We start from the raw sequence: 26840 nt of genomic DNA, 5'->3' as shown, positions 1-26840 counted from the left end.
TTGAAGAGAACATTCCCAGATAGAGGAGAGGACTGTATTCCGGTCAAGGTTACATGAGTAGCTGCATCCCCCTGCTAAAGCCTCCATCAAGATCTCAAAATGAACATCAACAGTAATGGAATAAAACAAAATCATGTGTTGACTGACAGGATTCAAAGAGAACCTGAATCTAATCAGAAATAAACATCAGACAAACCAAAAATTAGAAATGGTTTACAAAATAACTGGCCTGTGATCTTCAAAAGTGTCATGAGTATGAAAGTCAAAAAGAGAGTGAAGAAATTTTAGAATGAAGGAGACTACAAAGGCAGTACAAATAAATATAACATGTGAATTTGAACTAGACCCTCTGCTATAAAGGACATAATTGAGACAATTGGTGAAACTTGAATGAGGTCTGAGGACTGGATGGTAGTATTATAACAATGCTAATTTTATTATTTTGATAGTCATATTGTAGTTATGTAGCAGAAAGTCCATGTTAGAAGCATATATACACTAAAGTACTCAGGGGGCATCAGGTCAACAACTAATCTCAAATGATTCAGGAAAAACATTTTTTTATGCTATTCTTGCAACATTTCTATAAGTTTGAGATTATCACTTTTAAAAATTTAAAACAAGTATTCAGAGTCATGACGTCACTTAAAAAGTGAAAAATAAAATGTGAATAGCTGTGGCCTGGAAGAAGACTTCTGTTTGTCTAGACTGCAATGATCGGCAAACTCATTAGTCAACAGAGCCAAATAGCAACAGTACAACGATTGAAATTTCTTTTGAGAGCCAAATTTTTAAAACTAAAACTATATAGGTAGGTACATTGTTATTAACTTAATTAGGGTACTCCTAAGGCTTAGGAAGAGCCACACTCAAGGGGCCAAAGAGCCGCATGTGGCTCATGAGCCGCAGTTTGCCGACCACAGGTCTAGAGTCTCTAGACTCCAGAGAGATAAACTAACATCACTGGGTAGAAATTACCAGGGAGGCAAATGGCATCTCAGTATAAACTAATACAATTAGAGTTGTCTGAGAACTGATCAACTGTGAGTCAGTGAGTTCCCCATACAAAAAAGAAATTAAATAGATAATGGAAGTTCACTTTACGAAGGTATTGCTAGAAAGCATTTTTCTTTGGAAGGAAAGCTAGACTAGATGATGTAAATGTCCTTTTCAACTTTATAGGACTAGTATGTCATGGTTCTACTTCTTTAAATAGCCCTCTGCTTTGAATCCTGAATAAGCACTGTCCTAGAATAATAATTAAAGACCTCCTAGGCACTGCCCCTTTCTTCAGAGCCATGCTATGGTCTTCAATAACACTAAAGACTTCACTTCTGCAATAAAGATTAGTAACTGGCCAGAGTATTCAGGGATTTTAGGAAATCTCCTTTACCCAAAAGAATTCTACTCATCAATCAAGACTTATCTCAAAGGTTCCCTATGCTGTGAAATTTACTGGATTCTCCAAATAGTTAGTGTCATCCACTTTGTATAAAAGCACTGCTACTTCTAGAGCAGGACTGATTGATTCTATTGTATATTTTAACTCCTAAAATACTTTTCCTTAAAGAAGGTTGCAAAGAGTTTAACAATTTTTTTATGCATCAAAAATTATGCGTGTAGTCATCTACTTCTACACCTATCCCTAAATTTTGCACTCCTGCAGGGCCTGGAAGCTATTATTATTCATTTTTTAATCCTTCCACAGGTCTTGCAGTGTTTCAGCCTCGAGTAGGTTGGCACACTAATTACCATCAGCACCCATAAAAGAGCTTAGAAACTAATAAGATTCCAGGACAAACAAAAATATATGTCTCCCTTTCTCTCGCTTTCCCCCTCCCTACCTCCCACTCTCTAAAAATTAATGAAATATATAGATATCAAAGATGAGCAGAACCACAGAAAGCAAATACAGTACAAAACTAGTGTCAAGGATACAGAGACTGGGGACTTTTTGAAGTCAGGACTCATGTTTCATCCATTCCTGTATTTACAACATCAAAGCACAGTACCGTAATATATGCTCAAGAACCATTTAATGAATGAAATAGTCTCACCTTTAAATATGTCTTTTATGAGTGGTGCTACTGCTGTATTGAAGATTTCCTCCTGCTCAGTAGAAGGGTCAAACACAAAGTCGTAGGTGAAGGATTTGTCAGTACCAACCACCACCTGGAGAATAATGGAGACAAAGAGGAATAAAAAGATGAAAGGTCAGACCACACCCCTCACTGTCCACTGGCCTGAGGTGTTCCATGCAGGCCCGGGACTGTTACGCACCTGCGGTTCTCCAGGTACAAAGGAAAGGCACATCTGACAGCCCTCACTAATCTCTTTGGGAACCAGAGGGCGACATCGTAGTGCCACTCTTACAGGAATTCCCTTCACCTCTTCCGTCATGCTCCTACCTCAGCACCGTATCTGACGGAAAAAAAGAAAAGAGGCTTGCTGATGAATCTAGGTGGGTTGGCAGCGGTGGGAGAGCGTCCTCCTTAGTCCCCGATCCTCCGCAGGGGGTAGGGGGTGGGTTACTGACCTCAGCGTAGGTGAGGCAGCTCCTTCTCTCAGCAGGGTCGCAGCCGCTGGAGTCACTCTCCCTCGGATTTGGCCACGAGACGGCCCGGCAGCCCGGTACTCTAAATTAAACAGCGAAGTGTCGTCTAAAATGAAAGGAAAGCCCCTAGCGGAGGCGACGACCAAGACCCACAGCCCCAGGGTACCGGGAAAGGCAGTTCCTAAGGTGTCTCCCCTTCACTCGCCAAACTGAACGTACCTTCTCTTGTCTTCCCGCTGCCCTGTCCTAACCGGAAATTTAACCGCCAAGTTTCAAATTGGCCCTGGAGACGCCAGCCAATCGGAGCGCAGACAGCCGGTGGGCGGTGCACGCACGTCGGCATACGCAAACGCTTTAGGAAGGGGTGGGCCTGCGTGCCTCACGTTGATCCCGCCCCTGGGGACGCGTCGTAGCATCTGCTTCCGGTTCTCAGGCTGATTTGGCGGTGAGGAAAACCTGCGCTGGCTGAGGCCTGTTGGCAGGTGAGATAGCAGGGCAGTTACGTCTTAGAATGCGCGGAGCTTAGGCAGGAGGCGGCGAGGGGATTTGAAGGTGACAGGTGGTGAAGGAAGGGTTGATATGGGGACCGTCGCAATTACTGATCACATCTAGGGAATGTGGGCGGTGCCTTGCCTCCCGTCCCTGTGTGGTAGGCAGTTAGACTTGAGCAGAGCAAAGAGGAAGGGCCAGGTACCGAAGGGCACCAGGGTGGAAAGCCCCAGGTGCCTAGCAAAGGACAACTGTAGGGTGGGACCTTGCCCCAGGGTGACCTTTCCTCCCCTAGCATACCCATGGTCAAGCGGTTTGGACCCCCTGACTTTTCCTCCCTAGAGATAACATCTAAGCCTCCGTTTTTATATCATCTCCAAGCCCAGATAAGCAACAAAAGCAGCCACAGCTGACCTCAGGACCAGCTGCATTGGATAATGAGCCCCCCCCCCCTCTGGTGCTATCCAGTCAATCAGTAGAGACCTAGACCCTGAAAGGAAACACCTGGAAAACTGCTGAATAGTCTATTGAGATCTTCCCCTTGGACCGCCCCTAAATCTCCACTATGAAAACCCTTAGGACAGAGTACCCAGTGCTCTCTCCCTCCTGGGAGCACTCCAGCGCCTTTCCCTTTACCCCTCCACCGCCCTCACCATTATCTTCCTCACTTCCAAGCGCCAAGGGCCCTTCCTTTACTTCTATAACTTGTTTCCTAAGCCCACCTCTTCTACAAGTTACTTCTTCCATTACTTTGTGATTTTATAAATAAATGTTCTCTTATAGTTTCGGTCTTGACTGTAAATTCTTTCTTAGCCAGAATTCAAGTACCAAGGTTGCTGAACCTAGGTACCATCTGACCCCATGGGTGTACCACCTGGTGCTGTTCCTGCCACCTACAACATCTGTGGATAGTTGGAGTGAGCACTCCCTTGGACTTTGAAAGTAGACAGATCTTTGTAGATGCCATCCTGCTTGCCTCTTCTCTAGGTTGAAGAGAGTAACATCTATTTTGCAGGTTGTGAAAAAGGACATTATCAATATAGAGGACCTAGAGCAGGGGTGGGCAAACTTTTTGACTCGAGGGCCACAGTGGGTTCTTAAACTGGACCGGAGGGCCGGAACAAAAGCATGGATGGAGTGTTTGTGTGAACTAATATAAATTCAAAGTAAACATCATTACATAAAAGGGTACGGTCTTTTTTTTCAATAGTTTTATTCATTTCAAACGGGCCAGATCCAGCCCGCGGGCCGTAGTTTGCCCTCGGCTGACCTAGAAGGTTGCTTGCCATCCAGATATCCAGCAAAGTTCATTGTTTTTTTCCATCTTCTTTCTTCCTTCTTTCCACCAATCTATCACCTAGAAGTGGGTTGATACCATAGGTGAAAGCCGTAGGTTGGAGTTGTTTTCTGAAACTTGCTGGGCTGCTCTCCCTTTTGAATCATCTTTGTCAGCTTTGATTCACTTTTCTATTCTAGGGCCTTGCCGGAGATGGACAGCCGGATTCCTTATGACGACTACCCAGTGGTTTTCCTGCCTGCCTATGAGAATCCCCCAGCATGGATTCCTCCTCATGAGGTGGGAACCATCTATACTCTTGAATAACTGATTTTCCCCCTTGGGCATGGGATGATATATGAAAGGTAGGATAGCAGGGTTAGAAAACTCAATAGAGAATGATTCTTAGCCTTCATTGTAGCCAAGGGACCCAGAAATTGGATTCTGAGCAACTGGGCCTATTGGAAGATTCTTATAGAATTCTCCTTCCAGAGTACATTCATACCAGAGAATTCTGAAAATTCAGAGCCCTGCTTTCCATTCTGTCAAAGTAAAGAAGTGGAGAGCTTCTGGACTACTAGCATTTCCCCAAGCTACCCATTTGGACAGTGTGATCTGTTCTATTTAAACTAAGGCTATGACTTCACCTTTTCCTGACTTCAGGGTGATACATTTGTGTTGCAGATGAAGATGGTTATAAAATCTAAGACTGGTAGTAAGATTTCTGGTGTTGCTGTGTCTTGCAGAGAGTATACCACCCAGACTACAACAATGAGTTGACCCAGTTTCTGCCCCGAATCGTCACACTGAAGAAGCCCCCCGGAGCTCAGGTTAGTTAATGGAACAATGATGTCTTATTTCAGGCTAGATTTGTTCACACCAGACCCAGAAGTTAGCTGTGGTTGGGATTACAGATTGGGAAGCAGGTAGGGAGGTAAGGAAACTACCTTTACTGGGCAGAAAAGCTGAGGTACCATTTCCACAACTTCTGACTTCTCTCTGAGGGACACATAGCCAAGCTATCATATAGTGATGCTACTAGATATTCTTGTGTTTACTGTCAATATTGAGCACCCATTCTGTGCTCTTGTCTTGCAGTTGGGATTTAACATCCGAGGAGGAAAGGCCTCCCAGCTAGGCATCTTCATCTCCAAGGTGCGTGTACCTGGTTGGCAATACGGATAGCTACTTCCCTTTGTTATCAGACTGCAGAACTGTGATGTCCCAGGGCCTGGGAGGATGGTTTAGTAGACTCTTAGAATGGAGAATAATGGGGAAATTCTTTCCCACTTAAAACTTCCCACCTGGCAAGCATCTGTTTCCCTACATTTTCATGCACATGTGCATACACACACACACACACACACACACACACACACACACACACACACTAGCACCTTACATTTGGATAGCACTTAATTTCACTTACAGTCTTTGAAATTACCCCACCTCAATCAGACATATTCTCTCCTTACCAACAGGTGATCCCAGACTCTGATGCACATCGAGCAGGACTTCAGGAAGGGGACCAAGTCCTAGCTGTAAATGATGTGGATTTCCAAGATATTGAGCATAGCAAGGTGAGCACAGCACTTGGGCTGGGTGAGGCAAGAAACAATCCCAGGTAGGACAAGTTGGACAGGATTAGTCTAGTCTGTATGTAACTTGGTAAGAAAGAATCTCTCCTGAGGAAGTGTACCAGAAGGAAGCAGCTGTTAGTGACCCAGAAGGTTGGAGTGGCAAATGACTTTCCCCCTGTTATGATCCTGTCCTGGGTCATATCTTCATTTGTACCAGCTGTTTTGCTCCTTTCAGGCTGTTGAGATCCTGAAGACAGCTCGTGAAATCAGTATGCGTGTCCGCTTCTTTCCCTACAGTAAGTGTCACTCTCTTTTGTCTTACTTGGAAGGGCCCTGGGTAGGAACTCTTGAAGTCCTGATTATTAGAGCACTGATTACATGAGTCAGGAGCTCAGGCCTCAAAATAACCTGCTTTTTTCCTCCTTTCTTCTTTTCCCCAGATTATCATCGCCAAAAAGAGAGGACTGTGCACTAGAGAGCTGCAACCCACAGCCCTTCACATGAAAGCTTCTAGGACAAGCTGGGCAGGCCTCAGGGAAGCCACATAGTCTCAGACATTTCCGAGACTCCCGTAGGACCCTGTTTTCCCTCCTCTCCCTCCTATTCTCTCCTCCAAAAAGTAAAATGCCATGCTGAAGAAATGTTGGTGTGACTTTTGGATGATACTCATTGAGTGTAAAATGCTATTGAGACAAAAATAAAAGCTCTTTCAAAGATAGGAGTCAAAGATAGGATGTAACAGAGCAACACTATACCTACTTTACAATTATCTCTATCTGCCCAGAACAGCAGGGAGGCTGGGGAATCTTAGCTACAATAGAGCTGAGGAATGGTATAGGGTGGAGAGTACTGGAGGAAACCTGCCCTTTCCTCTGTGATCTTTGAACATTTCTCTGCGGGGGTTGGGGAGTATTAATATTGTTCTGTCTTCTCCTTTCCCTGATTCTTTGATCTGGAACATAAACTAAGGGAGAGGCTTAGGTGCATTTATTTTCAGGGATAACAGTGAGAAATTGGTTCCCAATTTCCAACTTGTAGGTTGAGTAGTTCTGACAGCTGACTTTCCCCTTTTCTTCACCCCAGCCCCTAAATAACCTTCTGCCATGTTTTTAGTCCTTTAGTTACAATTTTGGTTAGAGATTCCAGGCCACACTTTATGTCATTTCCATTGGCATGTTCAAAATACCCATTCAGAATAGAAACTTTTCTAATGAGGCATGGGATGAAATTCCCCCGTAATGAAAATCCCAATTTTTCTTTGAAAGAATCCTGGGAAGCTAAAATATATATTTCCAGGCCCTTCCCCTGGAGAGTGATTTTGTTGGTCTGAGATAGAGCCTAGAAATCTGAAATTTTAAGTAAGGTAAATAAGTCTTCAGTTCTAAACACAGTAGTAGTGCTATATCTCTATGAGGAAGTTCTGGCTCTTCCTGTAAATTCATCCCAGCTCTGCTATGGTACATCTTCTAGAGGAGGCTTGGTGCCATTGTTAGGTGGCAACATCCTTGTGAGCAGAGCTGGAGGCAGAACTCATTTAGTGGTCTCTGTATTTCCTGGAAATTCCCTTTTACTCTGTTCCTATTGCTCTGCTGCCCCCCAGTGGCCATCTGAATAAGAAACTCTTACTTGCACAAAGGCATATTGCTTGAGTCCACTGAATGTTGAGATCCAAGACTATCTCTATTGTTACAACTCATCTAAGAGGTGTAAACTGCAAAAAGTCCCAGCCAGATACCTTGGGCCTAGACACCTCCTGCCCTAAATTGGTTCTCACTCTGTGGTACTTGTAATGGTTCAGGGTTGGTTGGAGCACCAGATGATGCAATTGCACTGTGGAAGTACAGTGGGGCCTTGACTTACGAGTGTCCCGACTAACGAGTTTTTTGAGATACCAGCTGTCTCTCCGCCAATTTTTTGCATTGAGTTAATAGAGTAATTTGAGTTAACGAGCTCCTTAACGAGCTCGGTCTCGGAACGAATTAAACTCGTAAGTCAAGGCCCCACTGTATAGGTATAGCAGCGGTTCTCAACCTTGGCTGCACATTAGAATCACCTGGGAATCTTTTTTAAATCCTGATTTCTGGGCCTCATCCTCCAAAAATTGTTTGTTACTAATGTTGTGGCCCCACCCCATAACAAACAGAATTTCCAGAGGATGAGGCCCAGAAATCAGGATTTAAAAAAGATTCCCAGGTGATTCTAATGTGCAGCCAAGGTTGAGAACCACTGATTTAAACCATAAACTTGAGGGTGGAGGAAAGGACTGGTACTAGGAGCCCCAAAGCAATAAATTCATCAAATTAGGTAGACAGCCTATGCCAGCGGTTCTCAACCTGTGGGTTGCGACCCCTTGAGGGTCGAACCACCCTTTCATAGGGGTCGCCTAAGACCATCAGAAAACACATATATAATTACATATTGTTTTGTGATTTATCACTATGCTTTATGTATGTTCAATTTGTAACAATGAAATTGGGGGTCACCACAACATGAGGAACTGTATTAAAGGGTCGCAGCATTAGGAAGGTTGAGAGCCACTGGAAGCTATCAACAGGAACAATGACTTTTGATGCCTGATGCATCAGAGGGCTCCAGTTAGATTTCAACCACTGGAGTGTGTCAAGGAAAGTAATAGGTGCCTGGGGTCAAATCTCAACTTTCAGGAGCAGCTTCTAGGAGACAGAAGAGGAATTCTGATTTTATGATCCCTTTCACCTAAAGGCACACCAGGGAGTTGCTTTGGGCTGAGTTATTCCCTTGTCTCTTCAATATTAGGGAGAGAAATTGGCCTGGCCATCAATTTAGCAAGGGAAGTTTGCCTTCTCTGCTTGTAGCTTTCTACCTCAGAAAAAAATAAAAGCTGGAATAAAGTGTGGGGAGCTGATATAGGGTTAAGCCTGGGACTGACCTGTTGGCAAAGTCACAAACAAGTCCCAGCTTAGAGGGCACAGTCCTCAGAGCATAATTAGGCTTGACCTTATAACGCTCCCTAGACCTTACCTGGGAAGCTAATGGGCTGAGGGAAGTCCAACAAGAATAAAAACAAGTGAAACTCACAAGAACTGTGTAACTATGGAAACCACTACCTTGTTTACCTCTCACTATAAAATAAAGGCTCAGCTTGCCTCAGGATCTTTCTCTGTGGCCTCAGCCAGGCACAGGAAGATCCACGGAGACTAAAGAGAGATAGAGAGTTCTGAACGCTGTCTCCGTGTAAAACATTCTTCGCCGACTCCGTCCACACCTTTGGGAACCACTGGGGCTGGACCCCGGCAATAAAAGACACTCTTCTTCCTTCAATGGAGATGTATTACTTCTGGAAGGAAGGTAAGAAGTAATGCACAGGAATAGCTCTGTGTGTACGTACATGTGTGTGAGAGAGAGAGAGAGGCGGTGATGGAGGGAGAGAAGATGGTGATGGGAAAAGGAAAAAGACATGATTCTGGGCCTTTTCACTGCATAATGGGGACATGAACCTTGCCATCACCCCATGATAGGACAAGCCAAGTTTATCTGAAAGAGTAAGCAGAGATGGGTGGCTAGAGCCAAGAGTGTCAGGGAATTATAAAGAATAGTTATTTTTCACATTTTAACTGGTTTCAATAAACATTACATTGAAGTCTCTGGATTTTCTTTCCCTCTTCTGTAGAGACTTGTCTGGACAAATGAGAAATTATGTTAGGGACCAGGTAGTGATAAGACCCTTTTTGACCAGAATAGTGGATAGAAATAGATCCTTCTCAGGTATAATGATGCCTCTCTAGGAATAGGAACCATAGAAGCCTTGAACCCATAACCTTCCTGATCCCTGACACTGGTAACTTCTCCCAAGTAAATAGAGCTTAGTAGACCCTCCCCACAGAGATGAATCTCTAGGTATTCCAGAAAAAGTTGTAGTTACACTTTACCTTTTCCTTGGATCAATCTTGTTAACCACCAACATGATGACTACATTATCACCATTCTTCCTGAACATCATCTACCCATTTAGCTGTCTCTTTGAAAGAATTAATGTATACAAGAGAATGTGTTTTACAGTGTTTGAAAGGACAGAACAGGCCTGATAGCTGTGTCCTTAACCCCTCTTCCAAGAAAAAGCCACAGAATGTATCAGTTACTCAGCCTGCCCTTATTTCAGCCAATGGGAAAGCGGGGGAAACTAGCCCAAGGCCAAGAGTATGCTAGCCACCCCCTGTCTTTGTGTAACCAGACCCTAGCTGCACCCTGCCCTTGCGTCACTAGCCCCCGGCCCTCACTCAACCACCAGAATTGGCCAAATCAGTGGTCAGAGTCTGCCCCCACCCCCCGACCCCAAGCCCTAGAAATTCTTTGTTCCCTTGGGATTCGGGGCTCTCTCTTGCATCCAGTAATGGAGGCGGGGGGGGGGGGGGAACCAAGTCCCGGGCAAATGTTATGCCCAGATTTCAAGATCCCCCAAGACAGACCACTAGGGAGCCGAGTCCGATGCAAAAGCATAGAGTCATTTATTCAAGCCCTGGACTTGAAAATATCTCTTTAGTGCTTCTCTTTGATGCATATTAGGTCTGACCTAAGGGTGAGCTTAGGGGAGCTTCCAGAGGTCTCTTGCAGGGTCTCTCAGCCTGAGTGCATGCTGGATGTGTCAGGAAAGGTGCCGCTCAACTATTATTAAGGGGAATGCTAAAGGCAAGGGGTGTGGGGCATTGTATGGGCTAGAAATAGAGGAGTTTGAACTATTACCTGGGGAGAGAGCTGATTCTCACATCAATCTCCAGCTCTGGTTGCTATGCCTTCCTCCCCAGTCTCTTATACCCAAGGTCCTCTGAGTGCTCAGGTTGGTGGGGGGTCAGGGGGAAAGAATAGGGTTCTGGTCAGGGAGAGGGCAGTTAGTATGAAATGCTGCTTTATAAAGAGCTCAGGTGCCAAGAGTTTGGAAAGCAGATTAGTGGCTATAAGATTAATGGCTAAAAGATTAGCAGGCTCTTCATGTTGTGACAGGGTGGGGCAGGGGTTTGAATCTGATAGTGTTAAAGGCAGGGGAGCTTGAGAAGGGGAAATATAGGTTCTTGGCCATGTGAGGTCTTGAACCTGAGGCCTGAGATCAAAGGAAGTCAGAGGCCTTAAAGGAAAAGCATGGCGAGGGATAGAAATAGGACTCAAAGTATAAGCGTTTGCATTTCTGAAAAGAGAGTTTTGTGTCACCCTCTTTCTATATCTCTTAATCAGCTATTATAAGCCATACCAAAGCCAAGGATATGGAAAAGAATATCCTTTCCCCAGCCCCCCACCACTTATGACTTGAGACTCTTGAAGCAGAAGTTTAGAAGCACTAATTATCTCTGCTTATGTTTACAGCAGGAGTCAGTCTCCTGTAAAAGGGAGTGGAGGTAGGGGAGGGGGCAATGAGTGTATTGAGCTGTGTGTGTACAAGTCTGTGAGCCTTGAACTTCTTTTCTTGTTGGAGAGAAGGTAACAAAAGATTCTTGGCCCAAGAACAGGTTCTCCTGGCAGAATTTTGCATGAGAGTAAACCTTTCCTCCCCCTACCCCCCAGCTCTTGATTCTCCAATCCCTGAAATTAAGTCCATGCTATAGGATATGTCTTTCCTACAGTCGCCAGGACCCCCATAATGGCAGCAACAAAAGTAATCTTCCTTACTTGACTGTCCTTCCCACAAGGCCCATGCCTAGGCTTCCTGGACCGGAAGAATGTAGAGACAGAATCTCCAAGCTCTGGGGATATAGGACTCTACCCTCCTCATCTCCCCTTAGAGCTGCCTGGTCTTTAGTATCTATTCACAGATGCAGCCTTCAACCCTCCACAATCAGACATTCTTTCCTCAGAGGGTGGCTCAGAGGGCTGGGCAGGGCCTTCCCTACCTCCTGTTCCCTACTGTAGGTACTGAATAGCTATCCTGTATTCCCTTTGCACAGCTAGCTGTGTTAGCCCTTGTCGTTCCTTGCCAGCATGCCTCCCAGAGCCTTGTCTTTTAGTGGATGTACCTCTCCCCTTCTCAGGGATTTTCAGGTAGAGCTAGAAGCCCAGGCTCTACAGCAGTGGTTCTCAGCCTTCTGGCCCTTTAAATACAGTTCCTCATGTTGTGACCCAACCATAAAAATATTTTTGTTGCTACTTCATAAGTGTAATGTTGCTACTGTTATGAATCGTAATGTAAATATCTGATATGCAGGATGGTCTTAGGCGACCCCTGTGAAAGGGTCGTTCGACCGCCGGGGTCGCAACCCACAGGTTGAGAACCGCTGCTCTACAGGGATCATAGGGTGATTGAAACTAATGCTGAACATACAGAAAAGAGTCATATAACACAATACAGTGTACAGATGTTGTGTTGTAGAATTGTGCACCTGAAGCCTGTATAATTTTGTTAATCCATGTCACCCCAATAAATTCAATAAAAATAAAAAAGAAAAGAGTTGTATACTTGCCAAGGTTGGTGTCTGTGGGGAGAGTGAAAAGTCCAAATGAATGTACTTTTGGACTAGCTTTCAGTCCATTTTTGTCTTCAGATCCATACTTGAGGCTCATTACCTCTTTCAACTTAGGTCCATGGTCCTTTCAGCAGGGAGTAGAACTGGTAGGTCTTTAATTCATTATTATGATTGAACTTAAACCATCATGTCTTTTCCAGGAGTCTATGCATTTCTTGTCTGGGGTATAATTTACAAACAGTAAAATGCACTAATCTTAATTGCACAGCTTGATGAATTTTGACCTACTGTGGAAGGCAGAACAATGGCCCCCAAAGATGTCAGGTCCTAATCCCTGGAACCTATAAATGTTACCTTGAATGGCAAAAGGGACCTTGCAGATATGATTAAATTAAGGATCTTGACATGGGGAAATTATTCTGGATCATCTGGGTGGGCTCTAAATATAATCACTGGTCTTTGTATAAGAGGGAGGCAGAGGGCGATAGGAAAAAAGTTAACTACAGAGCCAGATAGAAATGTGAGGACTGAAGCAAGCTGCTATGCTGTTGGCTTTAAAGATGGAGAAAGGGGCAACAGTAAAGGAATGTAGCACTAGAAGCTGGAAAAGGCAAGGAAACGGGCTCTCCCCTATGGTTTCTCATGGTTGCAAGGTTTTAGTTCAGGTGCAGCCCTGCTGACACATTGACTTTGGCCCAGTGAAACTGCTTTTGGTCCTTTTCAGGTCGTTACCCCCACTCACTCTGCACAACTCAATGATATTCCGAACCATGCCTTCCAGTTAGGAAGTGATCACATCTCTGAGTGAGGAAGGCATCTGTTATTCAGTAAGGCAGTGGTTCTCAACCTTCCTAATGCCGCGACCCTTTAATACAGTTCCTCATGTTGTGGTGACCCCCAACCATAAAATTATTTTCATTGCTACTTCATAACTGTAATGTTGCTACTGTTATGAATCGTAATGTAAATATCTGATATGCAGGATGTATTTTCATTGTTACAAATTGAACGTAATTAAAGCATAGTGATTAATCACAAAAACAATATGTAATTATATATGTTTTCCGTTGGTCTTAGGCGACCCCTGTGAACGGGTCATTCAACCCCCAAAGGGGTCGCGACCCACAGGTTGAGAACCGCTGCAGTAAGGGGTTGTAGCAGACAGGATTGTTTATGAACCCATTAGCCATACCCCCTTTCCTTTTTGTGGGCAGAACCCCCATTTTTGGCATATTCCATTGTCTTCTACTTGGTGTTCTGCTCTTTTTAGCTAGTCATGGTCATTTCATCCCCCTTTCCAGTGATAGATTTAATTATAGGCTTAATTATAGGCACGATGGGATTCAGGCCACTGAGATGTAAGGGAAGTATGCTGGGGAAATTTTGGGAAAGGTTTACTGAGTGATAAAAATAAGTGCACAGGATATAGGCCTTCCTCTCCTACCACTGAATATTACCATGTTTAGATGCAATGCCTGAGCTGCCATAGTCACCTTGTGACCATGAGAGTTGCTAAACAACATGCTGAAGGTTGCAGATCAGAAATATGGAAAGAAACAGGATTTTTTTTTTATAACATTGTTTAACTAGCCAATTCCAAAGCTGCCCACTCCTGGGCTTAGATGCAAGATAATACATTTCCTTATTTTAAAGCCAGGAGAGTTGAAATTTTCTGTTATTGAAGCTGAAGGCATACCAGGAAACTTAAGTGGGTTCTGGATGAGGGCATTGGCTCAGTGAGGGAGAATGGAAAGGAGACAGATTAATCAAATGGTAGAAAGAGAGACTTCCCATGCTGTCCTAGTTGCTGGACACAGCAGTACTGATCGCTACCCTAAAGTTGTTAATAGCCTTGCTGGAGATTAAGAACAAACATTTAGAAAGCCACAGAAAAGACACTGGAACACAACTAACTTTAATATAATCATATGGAGCCAGTCACTTTCCCATGATTTTATTAAGTTTGCATTATCCAGGATTTCAGATTAGTGTTCTTTGCCATCAAAGATGAGTGACTGTCTTATTCCTCTTCACACTGAACCTTATTCTCAACTACAGGCCCAGTGCACGAAATTCGTGGGAGGAGTGGTGTCCCTTAGCCCAGCCTGCACCCTCTCCAATCCGGGACCCCTTGGGGGATGTCTGACTGCTTTTTACAATCCAGGACCGCTGGCTCCTAACCGTTCGCCTGCCTGCCTGCCTGATCACTCCTAACCCCTCTGCCTGCCTGCCTGATTGCCCCTAACCACCTCTGACTCACCCCACACCCAGGACCCAGGATTCCCTCCTCTGGCCAGTTGCAGGCACCCAGGACCCAGGCTGGCCGCAGCCACAGGGGACTGTGGGCAGATGGCTTCACCCAGGCCATAGCCACTGGCACCTGGGACTGCGGGGTGGGTGGCTTGTCCCTCTCCTGGGCCGCAGTCTGGCTGGTCCCCATTCCTCTCTCGTGAGCTCATTTGTGCCTGGCTGGTCCCCATTCCTCTCTCCAGTGTTGAGTGTCTGAGCAGTTCCAGCACGAGGGCACGAGGGCATGAGGATGTGATGACCATTTGCATATTAGCTCTTTATTATATAGGATAGGTGACCTCATTTTATCACTTTATAAAGAAAACAGGCAATTAGGGTGAGCTCTATCTGCAACATCCTCTGAATTCACCTATCTTATAATTCCTATCAATGAGGAGGGTGATAACTACCAGACCCTATGCATTCCATGCATTGCCTCATTTTCTCTTCACAAGACAGGTGCTAATATGTCCATTCTACATGTGAGAAAATGCATGTTCAGGAAGACTTATCCGCAGCCATCTAGCTAGTAGGTGATGGAGCCAGAGTTCAACTCAAGGTGTATTTGATTACAAAGCTGCATTTCCCCCACTATTTCACTTACCTTCCCTCCCTCATTTCTTTCCTTTCCACTTTCCTTCCCCCATTCTTTTCCCTCCTTCACTTTCCTTTCTTCCTCCCCCTGCCTCCACCTCAGAAAAAGAGATTAGAAATCATGACTTTCCTTTCTTTATGCCCCAAGAGAAGAGCAACTATTGCAGAGAATTTGAGGGGCAAAGAGGGAAGGCTGGAAAAGACTGGAGAGTAGGGGAATGGAAGGATACCAACAATAATGGTATTTACACACTTATTTATCTCAGTCAGGGGAAAGAAGACAATACACTTTGCCTGACATACTAAATTCTAGATGTCAATGAGATAGCCAAGTGGATATGTCCCAGAGCAAACAATATATACAGAGTTTAGACTATAGACATGGGAATCATTCAATTCAACAAACTATTAGTGAGTCATTCATTCACTTAACAGACAATTATTGAACACCTAATATGTTCAAGATATCTGTTTTGTTAACTGTGAACTAGAAGGAACATTTTTGGACCACAAGATGTATAATTTTGGAGGGAAATACCTGGAGCATGCTTGGAAGATTGTGGGAAAGACAGAGGTAAAACCAGGTGTTTGTCCTCAAGGAGCTCTGGGTCCAGTGTGGGAAGAGATGAACAAAAACACAAGTGGGTGTAATTTTAGGTAGTATATGGTATGTTTCATAATTTCAGTAGAAATAAAATATGATACGAATGTGAGATTAATTTTGCTTAGAGAGAGATCTGTATGCTGGTGTCTTATTGGTCAATATAATTATTCATAACTTCTAAGTTAAATCTTGAGAGTGGATGTTGAGAGGGAGGGAGAGATATGGGGGGGGGGTGGTGAAAGGGGAAGAGAGAAGAGGGGAGGAGATTAGAAAATGGGAGTGGAGAGAGGCTCTCCGAATAAGCCTTGGGGAAGAGTCCCACTTGGGGAAAGGAGGACAATAAGGAACCAGGGAAGGAGTCTGAAGGAATATCCATAGGAACAGGAGAACCAGAGTAATCCCCAAATCACAGGTACAAAAGTGAGGAAAGGCTTCACAGAAGAGAGCAAGTCTGGACAGCAGCATTGCATAAGGCACAAATCATTTCTTCTGGCCTGTGTAACTTTAGCAGAAGCTAGCTGCTGATTGGGGAACTTTGGAAGAGGTCTTTTCCTGAAGTAGCCACTGGGTGGTAGTGGTGGCAGCAGTGGAAGCTGTAGCTGTTTCCAGTAGAAACCTAGCAGAGTTAAGCCAGTTTGAAGCAATGGGAACCAGAAGCTGGCTCAGTCTGGGGCTTCCCTAGTGCAGTGGATATTGGACTGTCCCTTTAGGTGTATGCCATGCCTCAAATCACACTTGTCCACTGAAGTGGCCACCTCCATCCCTGGGAGCAAAGTAATGATACAAAATACTTTATGGATTAAACAACATTTTATGGTTTACAAAGTGCTTTCACACCTATTAACCAATTCAATATGCAGGGAACCCTAAATGGTCGGTGTTACTATCCCCATTTCACTGGTGAGGACACTGAGTTACAAAGTAGTGTTCAGGGTCACACAATTCATACAAGGAGGAACAGGGATTTGAATTCAATTCCATCTGGCTCCAAACAGCTGATGCAGTATCGTCATCTTTTATGCAGTATCACAGCTGTCAGCTGTTCAGGACTCAGGCTACAACTGCTTCCTCCATGCCTACCTTTTATTTGCTCCCCAGCATGACATGGGGCAAAGAACTCCACATTTCTCCCATCCAGGTTTTTGGGCCTTTCAGGATTCTGAATTCTAGATTCTAGAGCAGGGGTGGGCAAACTTTTTGACTCGAGGGCCACAATGGGTTCTTAAACTGGACCGGAGGGCCGGAACAAAAGCATGGATGGAGTGTTTGTGTGAACTAATATAAATTCAAAGTAAACATCATTACATAAAAGGGTACGGTCTTTTTTTTCAATAGTTTTATTCATTTCAAATGGGCCGGATCCGGCCCGTGGGCCGTAGTTTGCCCACGGCTGTTCTAGAGCCTCTCTTGTAGGCCTGCCTCCTCCTCTCACTTGTAGGATCCAGCTGGGCAGCATTCTTAGGACCTGAAGATCAGGTTCAGAGTCCCCATTGTTTGCCAGTTCCCTTCAGAGTGGATTCTGCTCTAGCCTGCTCTCTTTCCCCAAGCACTACCCACCTCATCCTCAGAGGCCTCCAGGCCCAGAGCTCGCCTCCTGTGCCTGAGACCTCCATAATCACGAAGACTGTAGTTAGCCCCAAGAGCCCCGGGCCCAGAACTCCTGACAATTGGGCATTCCTGGACACTTGACTCTCAAACATCTAGGCTTTCTTTGCTATATTCAGACCAGGATTGCCTGTAGTGATAGAGAGATGAGTAGGTGTGTTGGAAGGGATGGAGTCTGTAAGGAAGTTGGCTAGCATATGTGGGGAGGAGAGAACTGCCTCTTTGCTGCCTCCTGGCCATCTCCTCTGACATAAAGTAATAAACATCTTGAAATATTGACAGGCTGAACATTGAACTCCTGATCTTTCCTCTTACAGCCGTCAGTAACTCCATCTCTGTCAACATTAACTCATTCTTCCAGTTGCTCAGGACAGAAATCTTAGTCATTCTTGACTCATCATCCCTTTTTCACACACCCCACGTCAGGAAATCTGGTCTCTACTTTGAAAATCTAGCCACAATCTGACCACTTCGCACCACTTTCAGCAGCCTGGTCCACCATCATCTCTATTGGCAACAGCCTTGGAACTGGTCTGCCTCCTGTGTCCCCAGCCCTGCAATCCATTCTCAACCTGGAGCCAGTGCTTCTTCTGAAGTGTACATCAGATCCTGACAGTTGCCTCTTCTAAGCCCTACATGGCTTCCTATTCGCTGAAAGTAAAAGCCAACGAGTCCTCACAATGGCTTCCAAGGACCTTCATGATCTGGCCCCTGCCAAAGTCTCTGACCTCATTTCTATGTTTCCCCTTCCTGACAACTACCTAGTCTTTAGTCAAAAGTCACCTTAATATTTAAAACAGCAATCATCTCTATTCCCCCCTTGTTTTTTCTTTAGCATTATCCTTCCCTCCTTTACTTTTCTCCATGAATAATGATCAAAATCTATATATTTTACTTGTTAATTTTATCTTTTCTAGTTTGTAAGCTTTATTAAAGTAGGAGTTTTTGTCTGTTCTGTTTACTAGAGTTGAGCCAAGTACATAGTTATTTCTCAGGAAATATTTGCTTATCCATCTGTGGTTTATGGCCAGTGGCTTAGAGAGGTGACTAAGCATAGTAATTAAGTACATGGATGATACAGCCTAATTCAAGGGCAAGCCTGCTTGGGTTCAAATCTTAGTTCTACCACTAATTAACAAAATACTTAAACTCTCTGTGCCTTAGTTTTCTCATCAGCAAAATAGGGACTATAATATTACCCACTTCAATAGAGAGCCTGGGGGCCATTAGTAAGTGTAAAGCACTTAGTGCCTTGCACAGAGTAGGTGCTACATATGCATTTGCTATAATCATATGCACATGAAGTTAAGATTTATATGAGAAGCTTAGATGTTCTAAAATCTTTCAGTGTGTTGTAGTTACCCATATTAACATTTATTTCTCATGTTTCTGCTCACACAGATTGTATAATCATCTTGTAGTTTTATTTAACTCAAGTGGTCTGGTTCTGTTTTATCTGTTAACTTAGACGTTTCCTTGTGTACTCTCTCCTACAGTCATTTAGAAGCTGTTAAATAGTAATCTCGCTGGGCCTCTTTTGCAATCTATACAGTGAGTGGGTTGGACTAGATAATCTTGATGGGCCTTTCTTGCTCTGACAGTCTCCCAGGACAGGAGGAGGGGCAGGCCCCACCCCAACCCCGCCCCCAGGAATAGGCCCTCTGGCTGCCAAGGGGAAGGGTGACAGAGTCAGCTGGGCTCAGCTTCAAGGGGACCAGGTAGGAGACCTGCCAAGTTACTTGGGTAAGAGTGGTGATGGGGTTCCTAGGCTGGACCAGGCATCAAAAGTAACTGTAGTACAAAGACACTGGGGGCAGGGTGAGAGGATAGGTGAAGTTCCCTAATGGAGAGATGTTCTCTTCACAGGGACACAGCTGCTGTAATGAGCTAGGAGGCAATTAGAGGTTGGGCATCTTCTCACATTGGAGAGTCATGGTAGGCCTCTACCCCCTTCAGCTAGCCAAGCTCTGGAAGACAGAGTCAGCTCTAGAATGAGAAAAAAACAAAAAACTGACTGTCTTCCTGAGTCCCAGCACTGCCTGCTACTCACCACTCCCCTGGCTGGACCAAGGGAGTTTGGGCAGGAGCCCAGGTGGCCTGGGTTATACCCAGATTTACTCCTCTCAGCTCAGCTGATGCTTCAACCATTGCCCTCCCTCATCTCTGCCTCCCCCGCCCTACCCCCTGGGTCAGGGCTGGGGGTAGGAGGGACAGGGAAATCCAGTACCCTCACTTCTACCTTTTTCACCTCTAGGGGGGACCATGGCCAGTGCAGAATCCTCACTGCTCACAACCCTAGGGCCCAACTCAGCTCCTGGCAACAGTGAGGTGGAGCTGGACTGCTGGTTTGATGAAGAGTTCAAGTTCATCCTGCTGCCTGTGAGCTACGCAGTTGTCTTTGTGCTGGGTCTAGTCCTCAATGCTCCAACCCTCTGGCTCTTCCTCTTTCACCTCCGACCCTGGGATGCAACGACCACCTACATGTTCCACTTGGCTTTGTCAGACACGTTGTATGTGCTGTCACTGCCCACCCTCATCTACTATTATGCAGCCCGAAACCACTGGCCCTTTGGCACTGAGCTCTGCAAGTTCATCCGCTTCCTCTTCTACTGGAACCTCTACTGCAGTGTCCTTTTCCTCACCTGCATCAGTGTGCACCGCTACCTTGGAATCTGCCACCCCCTGCGAGCAATACGTTGGGGCCGCCCAAGACTCGCAGGCCTTCTCTGCCTGGCAGTTTGGTTGGTTGTAGCCAGCTGCCTTGTGCCCAACCTGTTCTTTGTCACAACCAGCTCCAGAGGGGATACCATCCTGTGCCATGACACCACTCGGCCTGAGGAGTTTGACCACTATGTTCACTTCAGCTCAGTAATCATGGGGCTGCTCTTTGGCATACCCTGCGTGGTCACTCTTGTCTGCTATGGGCTCATGGCCCGGCGCCTGTATCGGCCTTTGCCAGGGTCTTCCCAGTCATCTTCTCGTCTGCGTTCTCTCCGCACCATTGCAGTGGTTCTGACTGTCTTTGCTGTATGCTTCGTGCCTTTCCACATCACCCGCACCATTTATTACATGGCAAGGCTGTTGGAAGCTGATTGCCAGGTGCTGAACATTGTCAACGTGGTCTACAAAGTGACCCGGCCTCTGGCCAGTGCCAATAGCTGCCTGGATCCTGTGCTCTACTTGCTCACTGGGGACAAGTATCGTAGGCAGCTCTGGAAGCTCTGCAGTGGTGGCACCCCCGAGCCTCCCCGGGCTGCCTCCTCCCTGGCACTGGTGTCCCTACCTGAGGGCAGCAGCTACAGGAGGACAACCACCCCCAGGATAGTGGCTGCCCTACCCCTAGGGCAGATAAATTGTAGCACTGGAAGCCTGGAAGGAAGAGAAAAGGGGGTGAGTGCAGGGCAGAGGTGAGGGATCCTAATGGTGACAACTCATATTGTTGCTTCCTCTTAGTTCCAGGGCTCTGGTGAGAGGCCCTCTCTCTGAGGGTTAGGGGGAGCCAGGAAAATCACGTGTGACCCCAACTCTCATAAATCCTTCAGTTGCCCTCTACTTTTTAGCCAAAGGCAGTAGCAGCCACTCTTTCTCCTCTACTTCTTCCTCTTAGTTTCCTGGGGCCATTGGTCCTGTTTCTTGATCCTAGGAACCCTTCCCCAGCCTTCCTTCCCCCTCCTTTCCCCCACATCCTTGTATAGCATGTGTTACTCCAGTCAGACCAGAGCATTCAACTGGAAGAGTGGAGAAGCTGCCGTAATCTCAGGGTTGGCTTGATTTACCTGACGGTGACAGCCAGAATTAGGAGGTAGGGGCACCAGTATGTCACAGATGCCAAAGATATGACATATGTAGCTCCCATAGCCACTTTCTGGTTTCCCTGTGAGGACAGGATAGTCTGGCCTACTTAGGTGCTGAAATAGGGCACAATCCAAGACAGCCTGAATGCCAGGGTCTCCACATGCAGCTGGAGGCATGGCATTGTTGATCTGGTGTGTAGCAGCTAGGTAGAGAGGGAATCCTGAGTCTTACCAAGGGCTGGGAATTTTGAAGAGCCTCGAGGGCATGGCCCAATCTGATAAAGGACTTTGGAACAGGAATGGGACAGGACCTCCTTTATGAAGTTTGCTGAGGGCATATCTGACAGTTCTGTATTTAATGAAAGGAAGAGGGGAATGGCTCAGAAGGGAGGGAGGAGCTTTCATGTCTATGGCTGTAAATTCCAGCATTAAGGGGCAGAGCAGGTTTGCGCAGAGTTTGGGAGTGGTGACAGGGATTGACGTCAGAGCTGGCTCTTCACTGGTCTCTTCCATTTCTCTAGCTCCTGCCCTAGATAAATAATAAACAAGTCACCAGTTCTTTCAGATCAAGATTTATGGTTTTGAGGCCAGAGAAGGGCACTGGGACCAGGACAGCTCCCTTCAGAGTCTCGCATTCAGTCACCCACCCTCTCCCAGCTACATCTTAGTGCCCTTAAGCATGGATATGGGGGGAGGGGTATGGAACTTGGGGAGCTAATTCACAAGCATTGGGAAGTAAGAGTTTCTGGGCAGGCCTTCATGAGAAGGGTGGGCTCACACTTCTAGGCAACTCCTTCTGAAATGGCCTTCCAGCTCATTGGTCTCCTGAGTCTTCAGCCTTCCTTTTCTTTTGTCCCACCCTTGCTAACCTGCCTCTGATCTCTTATCTATTAGCTTACTCAGTCTTACTAGTTCTCTCTGGAAAGTAAAGTTAGGAGTGGTCTGGAGAAATAAAATGACTTCAATGCCCCCGAGTCCCCCTTTCTATTCTTTTAAGTGTGCTCTTTTCCTCTCTAGACATCCAGGACCCGGCTGTTACCCGGGACCCCTTTTAGGAGTAAATGAACTGGCCTTCTTACTAGTCTCCCAGTCTCATAGCCACTGCCTAAACTCTTACACAACCTGTTCCTCATCTGTACTCACTTCCTTTTATTCCTATGACCACAGCCTCCTTGTCTATCACCTCTCCTACCCACAAGCCCGACCCAGGAAAGTGGCTCTCTCCATCACAACAGACCCAGCCTCCTCCATTTCTCCAGTCCATTTAACTCCCATATGCTTAATCGATACTAACTCCCCAGACTTTGTGGTCTGCTACTTTAGGACTGCCTTTCCTCTCATTCCAACTTTAGTTAAATACCTTAATTTTAACTGTGGGCCAATCTTTTCCTCTCTCCTAGGTTATAGGAGACTGCAGATGAAGCCAGAACACAAGGATGTCTTGGAATTTCATTTAAACCTCCATCCCTCTTAGTCTGCTGAGATCCTAATGAACATTCCAGAGGGACTGTTTCCTATCTTTTACACTTTTTCAAGACACCAATTTCATCCTACCCTATGATCTGTTAAGATTTACCTTGCCTCCTGGGCCATTGGTCCTGTTTCTTGATGCTTCCTAGAACTGAGAAAATCTAATACCTCAACTTCTTTCTGCTTCATTTAGGATAACTTTACTTCTATATCCATCCCATCTTTCTCCCTTTCTTCCCTGCAGTCCCAGAATAAGAGGTGGCCTCTTATTTTGTTATTTTGTGCACCTGTCTTCATCATTTTAAATCTCTTCCGTAACTAATTTTGTTCTGTCTTAAAACACACACACACACACACACACACACACACACACACACACACACAAAAGCCAACCAAATGAAAATGAAGCATTACATTACCACTGATATCTTAACCTGCTGTCTCTTCTAGCTATCATTCTATTCATCTTATTCATTTCACTGTCATTTCTAGAACGAGTACCATAAAACTTGTTTCCTCACCACAAAGTCGCCCCTTAACTCTCCTAATTTGGTTTCCTTTCTACACTTTTTTGTATCTAGAACACAAATTACCTCATAAGCAAGACCTTTAATGATCTTTTCTCTACCTTTATTGTCTTTGACTTCTCTAGGATGTCCTTGTTGCATATTCCCTTTAAAATATTTTTGTGTATTTTATTTTTAAAATTTATCTTCATTGCTGAAAGTATTACAGATGTCCCCTTTCCCCCCTATTGATTCCCTCCACCTCACTCCCACACGCCCCCCACCCCAGGCCTTCACTGCACTATTGCCTGTATCCATGGGTTATGCACATATGCATGTAAGTTCTTGGGTTAATCCCTTCCTGTATAAAAACAGCACTAAAAATTTTCACTATGACAACATTAAGGAAATTTTGAAAGAAAATAATCACCTATATTTTCAAGCCCTCGACAACTGCTTTCATTTTTTCATGTTCTATGCTTTTTCAGTTTGTATAATACATACATATTTATATAAGTATAATCATAGTGTACATATTTTTTGAAATTCTGCAAAAATATTTTATTGTAAATAGTCTCTTTGTGCTACAGTCTTTCCTGTTTATCATTTTCAAAGACTGTATAAAATTACATCTATCAGTAGATTATACTTTATTAGACTACTCCCCTGTTATTGGACATTTAGGTGACTCCCAATTTTTCTGTGCTTTGAATATCTTAATGCATACGACTTGTTTCTTCTTTGTAATTCTGTTCCTAGGACAAGTTCCCAGGAGTGGGACTGCCAGATCCAAGAACATGAACGTTTTTATGGATCTTGATTTTCAAAAGGACTACACAAATCTGCAACACCACAATGACACATGAGTTTTTCCAGTTACCTTACAGCTCTAGCATTGGACTTGATAAATATTTAGGAGTGATTTAAACATTAATTTGTTAATTCCACTGCTCTGGCTACTCATGCGATTGAACACTTCCCCATATGTTTACCATTTGCATTCCCTCTTGTGTTAACTATTTGTTCATATCCTTCTTCAACTGGCATTTCAGTGGTATTCTTATGTATCTAAATATATTCTTTAACATACATATTAACCCTTTGTCATATTTGATATATATATTTCTTCCATTTATTGTAGTACTTTTAATTTTAGTTTCTTATTTTATCCCCCTGATTTAAAATTTATTTACTTCTACTTTTATCTCTCTTATTACTTCCTCTCTCTTTGCTGGATTCTCTTTATCCTTTACTCCCTAAAGTGAACAGAATTCCACGTTCAGTCATAGTTATAGCATTTGGGGATTATTTAACCCCGTCCCCCATCCGATCCTTGATTTTCTTTTGGAGAGAACATATATGCACATGAGTATAACTTAGTTGACTTATAGTCCTTGAGTACCTCAGAAATCTTCCAGGGCCTGGGCACTCCCTCACTTTACAGAGGACAAAACAGGCCCGGAGATATGACTTGCCAGTGACTTATCAAATTAGTGACAGAGCAGGTACTAAGTTTCAGGTCTCCTGATTCCCAGCGATCCTTCCATAAGCTTGAAAACTCTCAGGCAACTTCATCTCTTCTCCCTCCCTGTTCCATGAGATTCTGGCATTTCTTTCTTCATCATGTCAATTACAATTTTATGATCCCAGTGCTACCATTCTAATACTGGCTCTTGCCACTTTATCTTTGACTGACTGTCTCAGCCTCCTAATTGGTCTTCCTTACCTCCAGTCTCTCCTCACAAGATTGCATTCTATACAATACGTACTGCCAGATGAATTGGCCCAAACACTGCTTTCATGCTATTACTCAACACTCTTTCATGGTATCCCCATGTCTACAAGACAAATTTAAATTCTTTAGTCAGAAATTCAAGAGGGCTTTTTCAGTCTCATTTTCTATTCTTCCCCAATACAAATCTATCTTCTTCCACTCATTTGATCTCCTCATTCTTTCTCCAAATAAGACTTGCACTTTCCTACCTCTGCACCTTTATTTTTCCTTTGCCCCACACTAAAATGCCTTCCCTTTCTTCTCCCACTGTCTTTTTCCTACTTCGTTACCAAGGCCACTTCCTCTTTGAGACCTTCTCTGCAGAATCTCACCCAGTGAACTTTCTGGTCACTCCTATGGTTATTATTGTCTATGAGTCATTTGTCACTTTTATTGTCTTTTGCTATCCTATAAAAGGGTAATATGCAAATTGACCAAACAGCGGAATGACTGGTCGCTATGACATGCACTGACCACCAGGGGGCAGATGCTCAATGCAGGAGCTGCCTCCTGGTGGTCAGTGCGCTCCTACAGGGGAAATGTTGCTCAGCCAGAAGCCGGGCTGATGGCTGGCGAGTGCAGTGGTGATGGCGGGAGCCTCTCCCACCTCCACAGCAGTCGGACATCCCCTGAGGGCTCCCAGGCTGTGAAAGGGCACAGGCTGGGCTGAGGGGACCCCTCCCCCCCAGTGCACTGGGTCTGTAGTTATTTATACTATTATCTTGAATTGTTATTTAACTCTTGATGTATGTCTGTTTGGGTTCCCACCTGTAAACACCTTGAGTTACTGTGATAGAAAGGAAAGAGCATAGGACTGAAAGTCAGAAGACCCAAGTTTGAGCCCTGGTTATAAAGTGGGACTCAAGTGTGTGACTTGGGTGAGTCGCTCAGACTCTCTGAACCACAATTTGATCATCTGTAAAATGAGAATCATAATGTCAGCTTTAAGTATATTTCAGATTGTGGCAATCTCTGCAAATCTAGAGATCTAAGCAAATATAAGTAGTTGTTACTATATCATCTCATTTGTTTAATAAATGGTGCTTAATAAATATTTGTTGAATGATTACATGTCAGTAATTCAGTTTAATGTTTCTTCTCCTGGGTATATTCCCATATTAAGGGGCCACAAGAACCCCAAGGGCACCTTTAGGAACAGTGGAGATAAGGAGGGCATTGGAAAGATATTTTGAAGAAAAGTAGGCCTTTTCAGGATCTCTCACATCCCACTACATTGGCTACTCACTACTTGGTCCACCTGTAAGGCTAGCCTGGAAGTGAAGAGGTGGAGAAGGTGGTACACCTGAACTTTCACTTTTCCCACAAAATCTACTTTTTCATCCCACAATCCCCAACTGGTTAGGCTAAATGCTTCACCTGAGACTGTTCTCCTTCATTGATGGGATAAAAGCCAGCATTTTGGTGAAGGAAGTGATGAAGAGTTGTAGAGAGAACAAGCAATTGTAGTCAGATAACCAGACTTGGCTTTAAATCATTGATCTTCAGTTTCTTAATCTCGCTGGGATTCAGTTTTCTTATTGGTAAATTGGGGATAGTAATACAACTTTGGCAGGACTGTTGTGAAGTGTTAATACTATATAATAAAGAGGTAATATGCAAATTAACCCTAACACCTTCACAAGATGGCTGCTTATGACTAGGCCGGCAGGGGGGTTAGTGAGGGATGACCAAACTACTGAACAGCAGGCTGTGTGGGGCAACCAGGCTGGCAGGGGGTTAGTGAGGGATGACCAAATGACTGAACAGCAGGCTGAATGGGGCAACCAGGCCAGCAGGGGGGGCAGTTGGGGGCAACCAGGCCAGTGAGGGGGGTGCAGTAAGAGGCAACCAGGCTGGTGGAAGGGCAGTTAGGAGTG

General features: G+C 44.8%; 3 protein-coding genes across 3 annotated transcripts in view; 2 read left to right on the top strand and 1 right to left on the bottom strand.

The window, feature by feature from the left end:
• The window catches only part of KIF4A (kinesin family member 4A), a 177614-nt gene extending 174812 nt beyond the window's left edge, over positions 1-2802 (bottom strand). Inside the window, exons 1-4 of the mRNA XM_081080846.1 lie at positions 2774-2802; positions 2537-2636; positions 2281-2421; positions 2058-2172 (exon numbers count right to left, since the gene is read on the bottom strand). Coding sequence (XP_080936972.1) covers positions 2058-2172; positions 2281-2400 — 235 coding nt within the window. The 5' untranslated portion in view covers positions 2401-2421; positions 2537-2636; positions 2774-2802. The remainder of the gene's footprint in view (positions 1-2057; positions 2173-2280; positions 2422-2536; positions 2637-2773) is intronic.
• A 144-nt stretch (positions 2803-2946) lies between these two features.
• On the top strand, positions 2947-6613 carry PDZD11 (PDZ domain containing 11). The gene is made up of 7 exons (XM_081080956.1): positions 2947-3036; positions 4520-4619; positions 5066-5149; positions 5418-5474; positions 5801-5899; positions 6135-6195; positions 6340-6613. Exons 2-7 carry the CDS (start codon positions 4533-4535, stop codon positions 6372-6374), a joined length of 423 nt encoding a protein of 140 aa, XP_080937082.1. The 5' UTR covers positions 2947-3036; positions 4520-4532; the 3' UTR covers positions 6375-6613.
• A 13068-nt stretch (positions 6614-19681) lies between these two features.
• On the top strand, positions 19682-20778 carry P2RY4 (pyrimidinergic receptor P2Y4; the record flags this gene model as incomplete). Its single annotated transcript, XM_081081365.1, is given in 2 exon segments — positions 19682-20729; positions 20732-20778. Coding segments are annotated over 2 exon segments (1095 nt in total).
• Positions 20779-26840: the final 6062 nt, after the last annotated feature.

The sequence above is a fragment of the Myotis nattereri genome (genome assembly GCF_964212035.1).
Source record: "Myotis nattereri genome assembly, chromosome: X".
Classification (NCBI taxonomy): Eukaryota; Metazoa; Chordata; class Mammalia; order Chiroptera; family Vespertilionidae; genus Myotis; species Myotis nattereri.
The sequence above is the reverse complement of the archived record's forward strand: the minus strand, read 5'-3'. Positions and strand labels throughout refer to the sequence as shown.

Bases quoted from the DNA above. Each gene is read 5' to 3' on its own strand.
- PDZD11 (XM_081080956.1), top strand. From the start codon at position 4,533: ATGGACAGCCGGATTCCTTATGACGACTACCCAGTGGTTTTCCTGCCT. The intron at 4,620-5,065 runs GTGGGAACCATC...TGTGTCTTGCAG, and splicing joins CATGGATTCCTCCTCATGAG to AGAGTATACCACCCAGACTA. The intron at 6,196-6,339 runs GTAAGTGTCACT...TCTTTTCCCCAG, and splicing joins TGTCCGCTTCTTTCCCTACA to ATTATCATCGCCAAAAAGAG.